This window comes from Panthera onca, chromosome E2 (assembly GCF_046562875.1).
Source record: "Panthera onca isolate mPanOnc1 chromosome E2, mPanOnc1 haplotype 2, whole genome shotgun sequence".
Lineage (NCBI taxonomy): Eukaryota > Metazoa > Chordata > Mammalia > Carnivora > Felidae > Panthera > Panthera onca.
In genome coordinates, this window is record NC_138353.1 from 47,176,694 (window position 1) to 47,193,006 (window position 16,313).

At 36.1% G+C, this 16,313-nt stretch overlaps 1 protein-coding gene across 2 annotated transcripts in view; it reads left to right on the forward strand.

The window, feature by feature from the left end:
- AP1G1 (adaptor related protein complex 1 subunit gamma 1) overlaps positions 1–16,313 on the forward strand; it is a 76,729-nt gene that overhangs the window by 9,945 nt on the left and 50,471 nt on the right. Inside the window, exons 1-2 of one of the 2 annotated variants that reach the window (XM_060650249.2) lie at positions 4,390–4,412; positions 11,445–11,648. In XM_060650249.2, coding sequence (XP_060506232.1) covers positions 11,448–11,648 — 201 coding nt within the window. In that variant the 5' untranslated portion in view covers positions 4,390–4,412; positions 11,445–11,447. Of the gene's footprint in view, positions 1–4,389; positions 4,413–11,444; positions 11,649–16,313 lie in introns of those variants that run through there. The other variant, XM_060650248.3, reaches the window with a different exon arrangement.

A 16,313-nucleotide genomic window follows, 5' to 3' on the forward strand; every position in this document is an offset into this window, starting at 1 on the left:
CTGCCTCCCCTTCCCTGTCGCCTAATACGCAAAAGAAAGAAAACCACAAAAACACAAAGATGGTGAAAAGAACCTAGTTAAGTCAGATGAATGACAGCTGGTATCTGTAAGATATATCGGAAAGTAAAAGCGTGATCAAAGATTAATACTGTTGATCAATTTGGTGAAAGCTTTCTTACTACTTTGGTCATAGTGTTTTGCAAGTTGTAAATGCATTAAAGCAATTCAGATATTCATATGCAATAAAAATCTGAAATAGGGCTTCTGTGTGGAGCATATAAAAATATAAAAATATAGGCCATATGGAGAATGCAGGACAGAAAGCACAGTAACTTCTTTTGGAGGGTTTTGCCTTGTATTAACTTAAGTCCCTGGAGTGTTCTTAGCCATACTTAAGAACTCAGAAAGCGGATGTTACAGGGTAATCACTGGCAAAGTTAATTGAAATCTAATTTCTTGTATCTTATTGTTTAGCAAGAAAGACTTCAAGTACAGTTTTTGTGTTGGATAGAAAAGGAGGTAATTTTAATATTGAACAATTGCTTTTAATTTAAGATTTCTTTTTAGGTTAGAGCTCACATAGGTTCAGGTTTAGGGAAAGAAGGACAATGTAGCAGCAGTAACCCCAGCTTTTTGGTTATATATTCTTAACTGTTGGCTGGTGGTGATTCAGAGTTCACAGCTAGGTAGTGGGAGTTCAGAAACAGTGGGAGTTCAGCTTAGTTAACTCAGCTGGGTAGAATAGAGGACTGGGTTGAGTCCTGGTCCCTATCCCATTGCTGTTGGTAAGTAGCTGGTGCACATTCTTTACTTTGTGTGCTTTGGAAAGGACAAATGCATTTTCTTTATCTAAGATGCTTCTAGCATTTAGAATTTAGTTAAATGCAGTATTTATCAAGTTCCTACTCTTAGGTAATGGGAATACAAGGATAAATAATATCAACAAGATCTGGTCTTTAGGAGCTTATATTTGACTGGGAAAAATAGGCTTTTCAAAGAAAAAAAGGTAATCATGGCCTGGAGTTGGTATTGCAGTAGGATGAAAATCTTTATCAACTAAAGAGGTTTGTGGAGATTTTGGAAAATAACCATTTTCTCCATTTTGGTATAAATTTTAGGAGAATTGGAACATATGCAGTCATTGTTTTATCTTTAATGTTTCTTTCCTATAGTAAGCATTCATAATTTTGGTTGCTCTTTGGGTATATAAAGTAATTAATTTAAGCTCCAAAACCTCACTTTGTTTACATTATGGGTAGAAACTTAAAAAATGAATTTCACACTTTTTGTTATTTTTCAACATTATGTATTAAAAAACCATTAATGAAATACATTTATCTACAATCTGTTTATCTTAACAAGTCAGACTTTTAATTTTTCTGTGTCCTTTTTCCATCCTTGTCCTAATGAGTATTTGAGAACAAAAGGGACATCTTATTTTTATAAAATGTACAAGCCATGCAAATGTCAAACATATGGACACTTAGGCATTGAATAAAACCATTGAAATACTAAATGTAAATAATATAAAAGGAGAAATGGATATAAACACAATTATAGTGGTAGACTTTGACATATCTTTCTCAGCTTTTTAAGGGTCAAGTAGTTAAATTAATAGGAGCACATAGTATCTGAACTCTATATTTTAGAAATTGTTACTCCTCAGGTACAGTTTTATTATTTTATTCACTCAATTGTCATTTTAGTCTTAAAACACAACTTTATAGGACGCCTGGGTGGCTCATTCAGTTGAGTGACTCTTGGTTTTGGCTCAGGTCATGATCTCTTCGTTGGTGAACTTGAGCCCTGTTTTGGGCTTTGTGCTGGTAGTGCAAAGCCCGCTTGGGATTCGGTGTTTCTCTCTCTCTCTCTGCCCCTCCCCTGCTCATGCACTCTCTCAAAAATAAATAAACTTAAAAAAAAAAAAAAAAAACCTTTATATTTCCTACAACCACTCTAAGAAAAAGAAAAAAAAAATGACTTTATTGAGGTATACACAATATTTAAAGTCTATAATGGGATTATAAATGTATTATGGATTGGATTATGAATTATATGTAATGTATATAAAAGTCCTAATGCACATATTTACAGTATAGAATTAGATGTTAGGATACAATTTTATATCCAGGTTTTTCCACCTCTACATTAAATGTTAAATGTTATGTTATTGAACCATTTATTGATAAATCAGGGTCTTGTAAAATAATTATGGTACTCTTTGTAATTTAATACTTTTAAGACTTTAGGGGAGAGTTTAATCCTTTTTGCTAGTACACTAAATAGGCTCAGATTACTGTGCTGTGTGTGTGTGTGTGTGTGTGTGTGTGTGTGTGTATTTAAGGTAAGTATTTTAGGGGCGCCTCTGTGGCTCAGTCGGTTAAGCATCTAACGTTGGCTTGGTTCATGATCTCATGGTTCGTGAGTTCAAGCCCCACGTCTGGCTCTGTGCTGACAGCCTGGAGCTTGGTTTGAATTCTGTGTCTCCTTCTCTCTCTGCCCCTCCCCCACTCGTACTCTGCGCGTCTCTTTCTCTCTCTCTCTCAAAAATAAATAAACATTAAAAAAATAAACTATGTTAAGGTAAGTATTTTAATTTTGGATTTGTAAAAAATTATAAATTAAGGTAATTACTATGGAACTCAAAGGCAGAGATTTACCAGCGATTTGATCTGTTTCTATTCATTTATTTATTTTTAATGTTTATTTATTTTTGAGAGAGAGAGTGAGACAGAGCGTGAGCGGGGGAGGGCCAGAGAGAGGGAGACACAGAATCCGAAACAGTCTCTAGGCTCTGAGCTGTCAGCCCAGAGCCCGACGTGGGGCTTGAACCACTAACTGTGAGAACATGACCTGAGCCTAAGTCGGACGCCTAACCGACTGAGCCACCCGGGCACTCCTGATCTGTTTCTTTTTGATTAATCACGTAAAATTTTTTACAGGGTAAGAATCTGATGTAGGGGCGCCTGGTTGGCTCAGCTGGTTAAGTGTCTGACTTCCCCTCATGTTCTGATCTCAGGGTTCATGAGTTTGAGCCCTGTGTCTGGCTCTGCACTGACAGTGCTGGAACCTGCTTGGAATGCTCGCTCTTGGCCCCCCCACCCCTTGCTGTCACTGTCTCTCAAAATAAATGAATAAGCTTAAAAAAAAAAAAAAAACTTTAAAAAATCCATTATGTAAAGGGCACAAACTTTTTAGAATTGTGGAAAGAGTACAAGCAGATCTGTCTTGAAATTTTCAGTTGCACAATACAGTATTGTTAACTGTAGGCACAATGTTATATAGCAAATCTGTAGAATTTATTAATCTTGTTACTATGCTGTTTGGATACTTGTTTCTGCTCTATATAGGTTTTATTTTTTTGCTTTGCTGCTGCTGCTGTTTCTTACCTTACTGTAAGATGACATTTTGTTGACTGTCCGTCTTCTTCCCTAAAACAGCTTCTGTCCCCTGGTCTCCAGCCTCCTCTGTTTCCCTTTCAGTTTTCTAATTTGTAAATCAGAACCTACAAATAGAGTAAAGTGGATGTTTTCGTAGGTTGATGTGATGCTGTCTATATTGCTGCATGACGTTATAAAAATAGGTTTCAGATTCTCAGCTATGTTTAGCTAAGTCATCACTATAATCATATTCATACTTTATTTTTTAAAAAAGGATAATTTGTTATTGTTAGCAATAATAGATGCTTAAGTTACTGTATTTTAAGGAATCTTGTGGTTTTCGAGTATTTTGAAAGGCAAGTAAAAACTCTTAAAATAAGGAAATCCTCAACCTTGTAATAAGAGCAAGTAGGTTGTGTTTTCCAGGTTATATATTCTACAGCATTCGCTACATGGATTAGATATATTTGAATTTAGTTTTTAATATGAAACATTTCAGACATAAAATATATGAAGAAGAATAATAAGTACTCAATTATCCACTACCTAGTCTCAGAAATAAAGCATCACCAGTATAGCTGAAGCCTTCTGTGTGTTACTCTGTTCCTCATCATATTCCCCTCCCTCCCAGATGTACCACAGTGTTGATCTTTATGCATGTTTCACATGTTCATTTTATCCATATTCTTACTCTCTTACTGCATTTTTGTATCTCTAAAGAATAGGTTCTTTTACACATTTTAAACCTTTATGAATATTAGTACTGTGTTATTCTGCAACTTATTTTTGCTCAAAATTAATTTATTATGGATAGTTTATGTAGGCAACCATTATGGCCAACATTTATTTATTGGATACAATGTGTGTGGCACTGCGCAAGAAGTTTACATGTATTCTCTTTGAATTCTTGTAGCAATCCTTGGAGGTAGGTACTCTTCCTGTCTTACAGATGAGGAAATTGAAGCTCTGGGATGTTGTCATTTGCTCACGGACACATAGCTGATAAGTGGTAGACCTGAGATTCAAATTCAGGTAATTTTACTCCAGGGTCATCATTTTTATTTTATTTTTTTAACGTTTTATTTATTTTTGAGACAGGGAGAGACAGCATGAACAGGGGAGGGTCAGAGAGAGGGAGGCACAGAATCTGAAACAGGCTCCAGGCTCTGAGCTGTCAGCACAGAGCCCAATGCGGGGCTCAAACTCACGGACCGTGAGATCATGACCTGAGCTGAAGTCGGCCGCTTAACCGACTGAGCCACCCAGGCGCCCCAGGGTCATCATTTTTAACAGTGCTTAGGGTCATTGGATAAGGGTAAGGCTGCACAGTCTTTATCTCAGTTTCTGAAATTAAAAACAAACAAAAATGCCCAGGAGTTCTTCATAATTCTTTTGGTCTTAAAATCTGATTTGACCAGACATGACACTGTAGTAGTTTATTTTTCTCATTTGGTGTGAATATTCATGTTATTTCAGAAATATTGTTTGGTAATGAAACTGTTGCTCCAGTCATGGTAGGTGAGTTTTGACATAAAAGATATGCACTGTATTACTTTTCTAAAATTCAGAAAATTCTAAGTTTTGCTCTTAATAGCTTTGGAAAACAAATTGTGGGTTGGTACTGTGCTACAGATCTCTTTCTACATGGGATTTAGGAGTTGTTGAGCTGATGCAGAAAGCACTTAATTTTGGAAAAGAAAAAATTTCTAAGTATATTGAGTTAGTTTGGCTGTGAAACAGTTTAGCTTACCCTAAATACAATTTTCTGTTCTGTCATTGGTCAGTAGTTTTTGCTGTTATTTTATATGGCTGGAATTGTAAAAATCTGTTTTCCTCACTAGACTTTTGAGTTCTTAAGGGTAGAGATTACAACATTGGCAGTCGTCAGCACCTTTTGCAATGCCTGACATAGAGAAGGCTCAGCAAATATTTGTTGAATGAGTGATTGGCACTTTTTGGTATAACATGTTTCCCTGTTACTTAGGTCATCTATGGGATAGTATGACTAATTGAATTGGATAATGCATGTATGACGGTAACTTCTAATTCCGTAGTTTTTATTCTCCTTTCCCCCTTTGAAATAGATATAAATGATGCTTATGTCGATATCATTTATGGTACTATTTACTCTGTAGTCTAATGGGCCCTGAACTGTTAAACTTTTTTTTTTTCATTTTTTTTGATTAAAGACTTTGCAGTTTTCTGAATTCAAGATTCTCAAACTTAATGTCCAATTTTAAAAACTGCGTTTAAGTGCTATGTTTTGAGAGTTCCTTTTTATAGTCTGGTTACAAGTCCTTGTCAGATATGTGATTTGCAGATATCTCACTCTGTAACTTGTCTTTTCATTTTCTTAACAGTGTTTTTCATAGTGCAAAAGTTTATAATTTTTATGAAATCCAGTTTTAACATTTTTCTCTTACGGGTGTGCCTTTGATGTAATGTCCAAGAACTCTTTGCCTAACCCCAGTCAAGAAGGTTTTCTCCATCATCTTCTAATGGTTTTATATCTAGGTGTATGCTTCATTTTGAGTTAATCTTTGTATAAGCTGTGAGCTTTAGGTAGAGGTTCAGTTTTTTGGCATATGGATGTCCAGTTGTGATATTCATTGAATTGTTCATAGTATCACCTAATTATCCTTTTAGTGTTTGTGATAATAGTCCCTTTTGTTACTGATACTAGTGATTTGTGTTCTTTCTCTTTATCATCTAGCCAGAGGTTTATCAATTTTATTGGTCTTCTCAAAGAACTGGCTTTTGATTTCATTGACTTGACCTTTTCCTGTTTTTTTCCTTCTGTTTTTTAATTTCATTGATTTCTATTTGTCATTATTTGCTTTTTCCTACTTGGATTTATATTTCTCTTTTTCTAGTTTCTTAAATAGAACCTTAGATTGAGATGTTTCTTCTGTTCTTACACAAACATTTAATGCTATACATTTCCCATTAAGCACTACTTTAGTTGTACTACAGATTTTAATAAATGGGTTTATGTTTTTGTTCAGTTCCATATATTTGCTAAATTCCCTTGATATTTCCTCTTCACCCATGGATTATTTGGGAGTGTATTGTTTAATTTCCAGGGCCATCGCAAGTTTTCCCGTTAGCTTTCTGTTACTGATTTCTAGTTTTAATTCTGTTATGGCCAGAGACTATACTTTATTTTATATGATTTCCATTAATTTAATTTATTAACTTTTTATTTAAAAAAAAATTTTTTTTAACATTTATTTATTTTTGAGACAGAGAGAGACAGAGCATGAACAGGGGAGGGTCAGAGAGAGAGGGAGACACAGAATCGGAAGCAGGCTCCAGGCTCTGAGCTGTCAGCACAGAGCCCGATGCGGGGCTCGAACCCACGGACCGTGAGATCATGACCTGAGCTGACGTCGGATGCTTAACCGACTGAGCCACCCAGGCACCCCTATTAACTTTTTAAAAAAATGACCAGGACATGGCCCATTTTGTGTATGTTCTGTATGCAATTGAGAAGAATGTAATTCTGTTGTTGGTTGAGGTGTTCCATAAATGTTGGTTAGATCCAGTCAATTGAAGATGGCATTCAGGTCTTTTATATCTGTGCTGATACTCCGTAGTTTTATCATTTACTTAGGTGGCATGTTTAAGTCTCTGTAGTTGGGGGGTTTGTTTATTTTTCCTTTGATAACTGTCAGTTTTTGCCTCATGTATTTTTTAAACTATATTGTTACATACATTTGCAGTTAGGATTGTTGTATTTTCTTGGTGAATTCAGTCTTTTATCTTGCAGTGGGAGAATAGAGAGTGACTTACTCCATGCTCTTAGGATCACAGCTCCTCTGGTCAGAGAGAATTCCCCTTCCCTAATTTTTATATGGCTGCCTATTACTGCCATTGCTGTTATGGCACAGCCACTGCCATTGCAGTGTTGCCTAGAGGCAGTGGTGGAGGGAAGGAAAATATAGAAAGCCAAAAGAGAGAATTTCTCCCATTGTCCTTCTTTTCCTGCTTCCTGGATCAGAGAGAGAGGGTTTTTCTTAGAGCTCCTTGTCTGTACTCCCTGAGCACTTTTGGGTTTGGGGCTGTCATTGGGTCCAGGCTGGGCAGTACTGGAGGAAGAATGATAACCTCTTGCCATTTTGATGGAACTTCAGATTCTCCTCTTTCTGGAATCTGCTTGCTGTCATTTACTTTTTAGCATCCTTGGGTAGCTGTGGCATGCATTTTATCCAGGATTTATAGTTATGGTCAGAGGGAGAGACAGGAGCCTCCATGGAGTATGTTTATTCCATCTTCCCTGGAACTGGAATTTTTTGTTTAGTTTCTAACTTAGAATGTATTCTGAAATATACTAAACTCTTTATTATGTAAATTTTGTTTTTCATTCATGCCTACTAAGACATTTTTTTTTCTTTTTTTTAAGTCTATTTATTTTTGAGAGAGACAGAGTCAGCGTGAGCAGTGGAGGGGCAGAGAGAGAGAGAGGGAGGAAGAATCCCAAGAGGGCTCCATGCTGTCAGCACAGAGCCCGACACAGGGCTTGAACCCACAAAATCGTGAGATCATGACCTGAGACGAAGTCGGACACTCAACCAACTGAGTCACCCAGGCACCCCTTACTCTTAAATTTTTTATCCTAAAGTCATTTGTATTTGTAGTCATTGTGAAAGTAGTTCTTCAAGTAGATCTCTAGTTTAGCTACGAAGATTTTAAAAAATTATTTATAAAAAATTTTAAGGATTTAAATGCTTTGTTTTTGGAAGCTTTTTATTTTTAAAAAGCTTCTGATGGGGTGTTTGAGTGGCTCAGTCGGTTAAGAGTCCAACTTCAGCTCAGGTCATGATTTTGCAGTTGGTGGGTTTGGGCCCTGCGTCAGGCTTGATGCTGACTGCTCAGGGCCTGGAGCCTGCTTTGGATTCTGTGTCTCCCTCTCTCTGTACCCCTTGCCTGCTCACGCTGTCTGTCTTTCTGTCTCGCTCAAAAAGGAATATTAAAAACAAATAAAAAAATTAAAAAGCTTTTGATTATGAAAATTTTCTAATATATATGAAAATAGAGAATAATACAGTATAATTTAACATGCTCATATCCCTTCAGAGTGATCAACATTTTGCCCATTTTGTTTCTTTTTTTCCTTCCTTAATACTTTTTTCCTCTAGAGTATTTTGAAACATCCTAGCAGTCATAAAATTTTATCTGTAAAGATAATGTTCATTTTTGAAATATTAAGAAGAACTCTAGCCCTGGAGTTCTAAGACATGGTTTGTGTGCTGGCTCTGACACTTACACCTTTGTAATCTTAAGCAAGTTGCATAATTGATTTGAAACGAACTTTCTTCATAGGCAAAGCAGGTATAATGATTTCTGCCCTTCAAAAGGGTCTGGAACAGGGATACCTAGGTGACTTAGTTAAGTGTCCCACTCTTGATCTCAGGGTGGTGAGTGCAAGTCCCACATTGGGCCCAAAAATGGTCTGGAACAAGTGAAATAATGAAGATAGTGAGTGTAAGAATGTTCAAACACTAGGCCCTCAGTATTTCTATTAAAAAATAACAGAATAACAGTATACACGTAGTTTTATATAGTTTAGTACACGTGATCTTAAGAGGGCTAACAGGGAGGAACACAACCAATACCTAGAGAACTTGGTAAATTCCTAATGTACTATCCCTACCTTGAGGAGTGATGCTGTAGTGAACAAAGCCTCCTGGTTTGTGCGATTAGAACGTTGAGAATTAATGGTTTAAGGGTTCTACAGCTTGTATGTACTGAAGATGATGGTAATGGTATCTAATTTTATCATTTTTTTTTAACTTACTGAGGTACAAGATACCAATAAAATGCACTTGTTTTCTTTTTAATGTTTATCTTTTTATTTTTTGAGAGATACGGAATGTGCGTGTGCCCAGGGGAGGAGCTAAGAGAGAGGTAGAGAGAGAATCACAAGCAGGCTCTGTGCTGTCAGTGCAGAGCCCAGTGTGGGTCTTGATCTCACGAAATGTAAGATCATGACCTGAGCCTAAATCAAGAGTCAGATGCTTAATCGACTGAGCAACCCAGGCGCGTGTAAAATGCACTTGTTTTAAGTGTGCATTTCCGTGAATTTTGAGAGAGATCAATGCAACCATCATAAACATTTCTATCACATCAGAAGGTTTCCTTGCATCCTAGTTGATCACCATCCCTACCCTCAACCCCAGGCAGTCATTGATCTCTTTAGCATCACTATAGATTAGCCTGGTCTTTCCTAGAGTTTCATATAAGTAAAATCATAAAGTATGTATTTTCTTGTTTCTTTTTTTTTTTTTTTTTGCTCATCATAATGTTTTTGAGATTCTTCCATGTTGTGTTGGTTCTGTTTCATTCCGGGAAGTATTCGTTTATTATTATTCACCTATTTATGGATGTTTGAGTTGTTTCCAGTTTTTAGTAATTATAAATGAAGATTCTATAAAGATTTGTGTACAAATCTTGGTGAGAACATGTTTTCATTGCTTTTGGGTAAATACCGAGTGGATTTCCTGAATCCTATGCTAAGTATATGTTTAATTTTACAAAAAATTGCCAAACTATTTTCCAAAGTAGTCGAACCATTTTGTATTCCCATGAGTGGCTTGTGAGAGTTCATTTGTTTTATATCCTTGCCAGCAATTGGTATGGCCAGTCTTTTAAATTTTAGCCATTCTAATACTGTAGGGTGGTATCTCTCTCTCTCTCTCTCTCTCTCTCTCTCTCTTTCTCTCTCTCTTTTTTTTTTTTTTTTTGTTAATTTTTGTGAGGGACAGAGAGCGAGCACAAGCAGGGGAAGGACAGAGAGAGAGGTGGGAAGGTAGGGAGACAAAGGTTCCCAAAGATTTCCTCCTATGTTTTCTTATGGAAGATTTTTAGTTTTGGCTTTAATGTTTAGGTCTATGACCCATTTTGAGTTAATTTTTGTATATTATGTGAGGTTAGGGTTCAAGGTTAATTGGTTCTTTATATAGATATGTAGTTGTGCCAGCACCATTTGTTGAAGGAATACCCTTTCTCCTATTGAATAACCTTGGCCTCTCTGTTGAAAATCAGTTAAGCTTATTTGTGTAGGTCTATTTCTAAACTTTCTATTTTGCATCATGATCTTGAGTCTGCCCTTAAATTCAGTTCCACATTGTCCTGATTACTGTAGCTTTGTAGTATTTCTTGAAATTAGGTGGTGCAGATTCTCCAACTTTGTTCTTTTTTCCCCTTAATTTTGGCTATTATAGGTTTATCATTATTATTTAAAAATTTTTCGTGAGAATATGATTCTAATAGTCTTATCCTCTGAGATTGGTTTATTATTTTTTTCCTCATAACAATTTTCAAAGAGTACCCAGTGTACCAAGATGATTACTGTTTCTTGGAAGTGTTTAATTCTGATAATTGGTCTTCTCTCCTGATCTCTCATTTTGTTGAGTTGAGCTTTTTTTTTTTTAAATTTTTTTAACGTTTATTTATTTTTGAGAGAGAGAGAGACAAAGTGCAAGTGAGTGAGGGGCAGAGAGAGGGGGAGACACAGAATCCAAAGCAGGCTCCATGCTCTGAGCTGTCAGCACAGAGCCTGATGTGGGGCTCGAACTCACAAACTGCTAGATCATGACCGGAGCCCAAGTTGGATGCTTAACCGACTGAGCCACCCAGGCGCCCCAGTTGAGTTGAGCTTTGATTGTGATCATATTCAATATTCATCTGATAATTTATTGAGCTCTGTTAACAGTTCAGCAGAAAATAATCTGTCTTTAAGGTTAGGCACAGAAAATATGTCTTTTTCTTGAGTAAATATTTGGGTTGAGTTAGTTCTTAACATAGTTTGATACTAATGATGGATTTTACATACTGATGTATTCTGTGTCTTATCTTGCTTAATACTTAACATTTTTGTTTATATTTTTTCCAGAAATTTACCGAATTAATGGGTTTGTATGTAATAGCTTTGCTGAAGCTTTATATTGTTGGACTGAGCAAGTCTTGAATTCTTAAAAATTGGAAATTTATGTGAGAAGTTGTGTGAATGCTTTTGGTAGTGAAAAATGTGAACATTTTTATTTAATGTCTTTCTATAAACAGAGGATGCCAGCCCCCATCAGATTGCGGGAGCTGATCCGGACCATCCGGACAGCCCGAACCCAAGCCGAAGAACGGGAAATGATCCAGAAAGAATGTGCTGCAATCCGATCATCTTTTAGAGAAGAAGACAATACTTACCGGTGTCGGAATGTGGCAAAATTACTATATATGCACATGCTGGGCTACCCTGCTCACTTTGGACAGGTAGGCTGGGCTGAGACCACATCTAGCAAGGCTATTCTTGTTGGAATGACAGCTCAAGGAGGGCAAATGTTTCCCCCTCAGTGAGGACAGAATATTCTTGATAGCCTTGTAATCTGATCATTGTGGAACTGAGGGTAGAAGTGAGAAAGTTGCAGACCTGGAAACACATGATACTGCTGTCAGTTGTGCTTTCCATTGAGAATCTCTCATTATATGGATTAGACTATGTTTTGATGGTGGCAGCTAGCTTACTTAAAGACTGACCAGGATAACCAGTAGATTGTGATTGGTCTGTTAGAGCGGCTGGACTATAATGAATATTTAAGAAATGTTTGCTAAATGTTTCCTTAACTATATTCTGTGTGCACAATGATACAAGGAGGAACACTCCAAATAGATGTTTTTAAGTAAAATATGTTGCCACATCATGGCATTTATGGATTTTGTCCTAATTACTTTGTTACTGGGTTGCTACAGTGACTGTGCCTCCTGATTTTCTACTACACACAAATGCATATTATGAGCTATAGCCAATCTAGGTTTTGAGCATGGTATTTGGTATTCAAGCAAGACGTGCTTTCTTCTATGTTTATACATATGGGGATGGAGTCACAGAGAAGGGTTTAGTGGGTTTTTAAATTCTTATTAATGCCATTAAATTTTATCTTAGATAATTTAAGAATTGTATTACATACTAAATAGTGTTCTTAAGGAAACGAATGCAAAATTGAAAGAATGTGCAACATTAGGTAGAAGGAGAAAAATACCATCCATGTTTCCATTATTCACAGATAGCTTTTGTTAATGTTTAATTTATCCAGGAAAATGGCCACATTTATCTTTTATTCAGCTCAGTAACTCCAGTGAAAGGAGATCACCCCACCTCCGAGTTAAAACAGTAATGGGATTGAATCTTATCAGACTGACTTGGGTTAGTTTTATGCTTATCTTTTGCCTGGGAGTGAGATCACCCTCACTAGAAATACATGATTGAGAGTGGAAGACCATTAATTTCCCAAAGGAAGATTCAGTATCAGAGGAACGGACCAGGTACTAGGTAGACAAAAACAACAGCTATCTCCTCTGAATAAACATGTTATATGTTTTTACCACATCAAAAAGTGATCCAGGTGGTTATACATTTAACGCACGTCATAGTATAAAGCAAATAGATACTCATACGTTTTTGTTGGTTGATTTTAAGTAGACCCATTTGGTTAGATTTATAGAAATCTGATATGTTGAGCTGTAAAAGATAGTCAAGGATGGCAAGGTGTGGGGAATCTCTTAAGCCCTCCACTCGAGATAACCACTGTTAACATCATGGAGTTAAAGGAGTTCTTTTAAGACCAGTTGTTGAATTTAAAATAATAGGATAGATTTAAGACTGATGATATTTCATCTGTGAAAGAGCAATCTCTATATTTCTAAGAGTCATTTCTATACTGTATGTAAATAAAATATGCTTTCCAGCTTTACTAGATGGCTTTTTGGGGGGCATTCTGGAATTTAATTATTTGATAAGACATTTAATTCTTAGGTGGAAAGTGTTAATACTCAAGGAAACTGTACTAAAATTGTACCCCCCCCCCCCAAAAAAAAAGGTTTTTCTGAGTGAGAATAGGAATCCCACTTTTAAGTCCCTTAATCTATTTCCTCTTGGAGTAAATCCTGGCCCTGTCCAATCTTGCCCATCAGAATTTTTTTATAACATATCCATAAAAAGATTCATATCTCGGTTCTCTCACCTGCATGTATGAATCACAGTACTATTTTCACTTAACTATGTGTAAAAACAGCTACCATTTATTGCATTTTATTTGTTTATTTTATTTGCACTTGTACTGTTCATTATGATAGCTAGTAGCTGTATAGCCACTGGTCTTTTGAAATGTGGCTCGTTCAACTGAGGCGAATATTAAAGGAAAATAAATTTGGGGGGATATTGATGCAGTTACTGGAAAACTTAAATGTTTTAGACAACTTGAGTATGTGAATCTACTTTATCAATTGTACATTTAATGAAGTCTAAATACAGTTAAAATATTTTTGATGGATATATAGTGTACATATTGAGATGTGCTGTAAGTGTAAAATATATACTGTATTTAGAAGCCTTAGTACAAAAGAAAGCTGTAAAATATCTAATAATTTTTATGTGGATTATATGTTGAAATGGTATTTTAGATATATTGGGTTAAATAAAATATATTATTAAAACTAATTTCACCTGTTTCTTTTTACTTTTTACTGCAGTATCTAGCATGATGCTGTTCAATAGAAATAAAAATATGAGCCAGATATGTAATTTAAAATTTCCTACTAGCCACATTTGAAAAGTGTTTTAAACTTTACAATAATACCCACAAGGTGGGTAATATTCTCATATTGCAGATGAGAAAACTGAAATTCAGAGATTGACTTGTTTAAATTGACACAGCTAGTAAATATTAGGGAGAGGATTAGAACTCAACTTTGTATAACGCTAAAACCTGTTCATTCTTTGGATATAGTTTAAATATGTTTCTTAACTATTTAATTACTTTAGTCCTGACTTGCTGTACAGAAGATTTGAGGTAACATACATGACCAGCATCTGTTTAAAAAACAAAACAAAAGGATGGTAGAAAATAAGAATTGGGAAAAGGAAGAATGCAGAACCCAAAGCCACTGTACTTGGTGATGGTGAGGCAGCTAAGGCAAGAAAAAAAATCCAGTTACATGGTTGTTATAACCAGAATTTAAAAGCACAGCTACAGGAACCAGACTGCCTGGATGTGAATTATGGCTTTGTTACTTTACTATCTCTGATTTTTTTTTAATGTTTATTTTGAGGGGGGGAAGGGCAGAGAGAGGGTACGAGAGAGTCCCATGAACCATGACCTGAGCCAAAATCAAGAGTCTGATGCTTAACTGACTGAGCCATCCAGGCTCCCCTCCTGTTGGTGATTTTGAGCAAGATCTTTAACCTTTCTTGTCTCAGTTTCCTCATCTGTAAAATGGGGACAATTTTCATACTCTTTTATAGGATTATTATTATGAAGATTAATAAATTACTAAATGTTAAACATTTAAGTTTTCTACATAAATAATTCAAGTATTACTGATTTTACTATTCCCTCAAGGACAGCAAAAAAATTTCTTTGAAAAGTCACTGGATTCTGGGGCACCTGGGTGGCTCAGTCTAGTGTCTGACTTCAGCCCAGGTCACGATCTCACAGTTTGTGGGTTTGAGCCCCTTGTTTGGGCTCTGTGCTGACAGCTCAGAGCCTGGAACCTGCTTTGGATTCTGGGTCTCCCTCTCTCTCTGCCCTCCCCCCCTCTCAAAAATAAATAAATATTAAAAATTTTTAAAAGAAAGTCACTGAATTCTAAAATAGATTTTTATTTATTTATGTATATATGTTTGTATATAATCTCTGCACCCCTGTGGGGTTCAAACTCACGACCTCAAGATTAAGAGTTTCCTGCTCTTCCAACTGAGCCAGCTAATTGCCCCTAAAATAGATTTTCTTATGTGAGTCTTTTATCTAGGAGCCTCTTCATAATATAAAACAGTGTATCTTCCACATTTTTACAACAAAAGCCATGATAGATTTGCTGTATGGTTTGTAACCTTTCATGTATTTGGCTTAAACACAACCTAGAAATAAAGTTGAGTTAAGAGGTGGGAGTAAATGTATGGGAGTAAAAAAATGGCGGCTTGGGGGCCAAATTCTTCCACAGATGTGTTTCGTATTGCAGAGTACATTAAATTGTTTTGAATTTGCTGCCAATGTAAAAATCAAGGAACTTATCATAGAAATCTGGATTTCTGGTTCCTCTTAGAAATTAGAGGATTTTACAACACTGGATGAACATTTTCCCAGAGCTCTAATAGGCTGGTGACCTTCTCTAGGTGGGGCTTAAATTCTCTATTTCTTCCCATTTCCAGCCTGGCCTGCTATACCCAATTATCTGTCTACAATAGTCTTCCCTTCCATCAATAGAGTATTTATAGTACTCCACTTCCTTATGTTTTTTAAAGTTTTACAGTGTTCTCCATAAGGTCTTACACACTTTTGGTGAAATTTATAGGTTCCTTGGAGCTCTTCTTCCTATTGCAAATAGCAGTCTTAAAAGTTGAATAATTAGGTTTTAGTTATACAGAAATATATCATTGATTTTTGCGTATTTCTCTCCCTAGCAACATTATTGCACTTCTAAGAGTCCCTGTGGACTTCATTGTTTCCATATAGTCAGTGCTGTTGTCTGTAAATAATGTCAGTTCCCTAAGTTTCCATCCTTATCCACATTTTTAATTTCTTTACCACACTGTACCTGTAGTATAATGGTGATAGTAGGCATCTTTGTGTTGAGCACCCATAAGCCCAGATTGTGGTCTCCAAATACCCATTTTACTCTAAAAGGGCCAGGACCCATTAGAAAGATGGCTGATCCGAAATCTGGAGCAGGAGATACACAAATTAAGCCTGAACTGTCTTACTGTGCCAGAGAACAAGAAAAATTACAGAGGTCATGTTAAAAGGATTTAGTAGCCACCAAAAGTGGCTTTTTGTTGTGCCCCCAAATGAGAAAATTTGAGCATTAATAAGGATAATAATAGTAGTTGGAATATACCAAGTAAGTTTATATCAGTGAGTTTATATCAGTGACTTAATAATT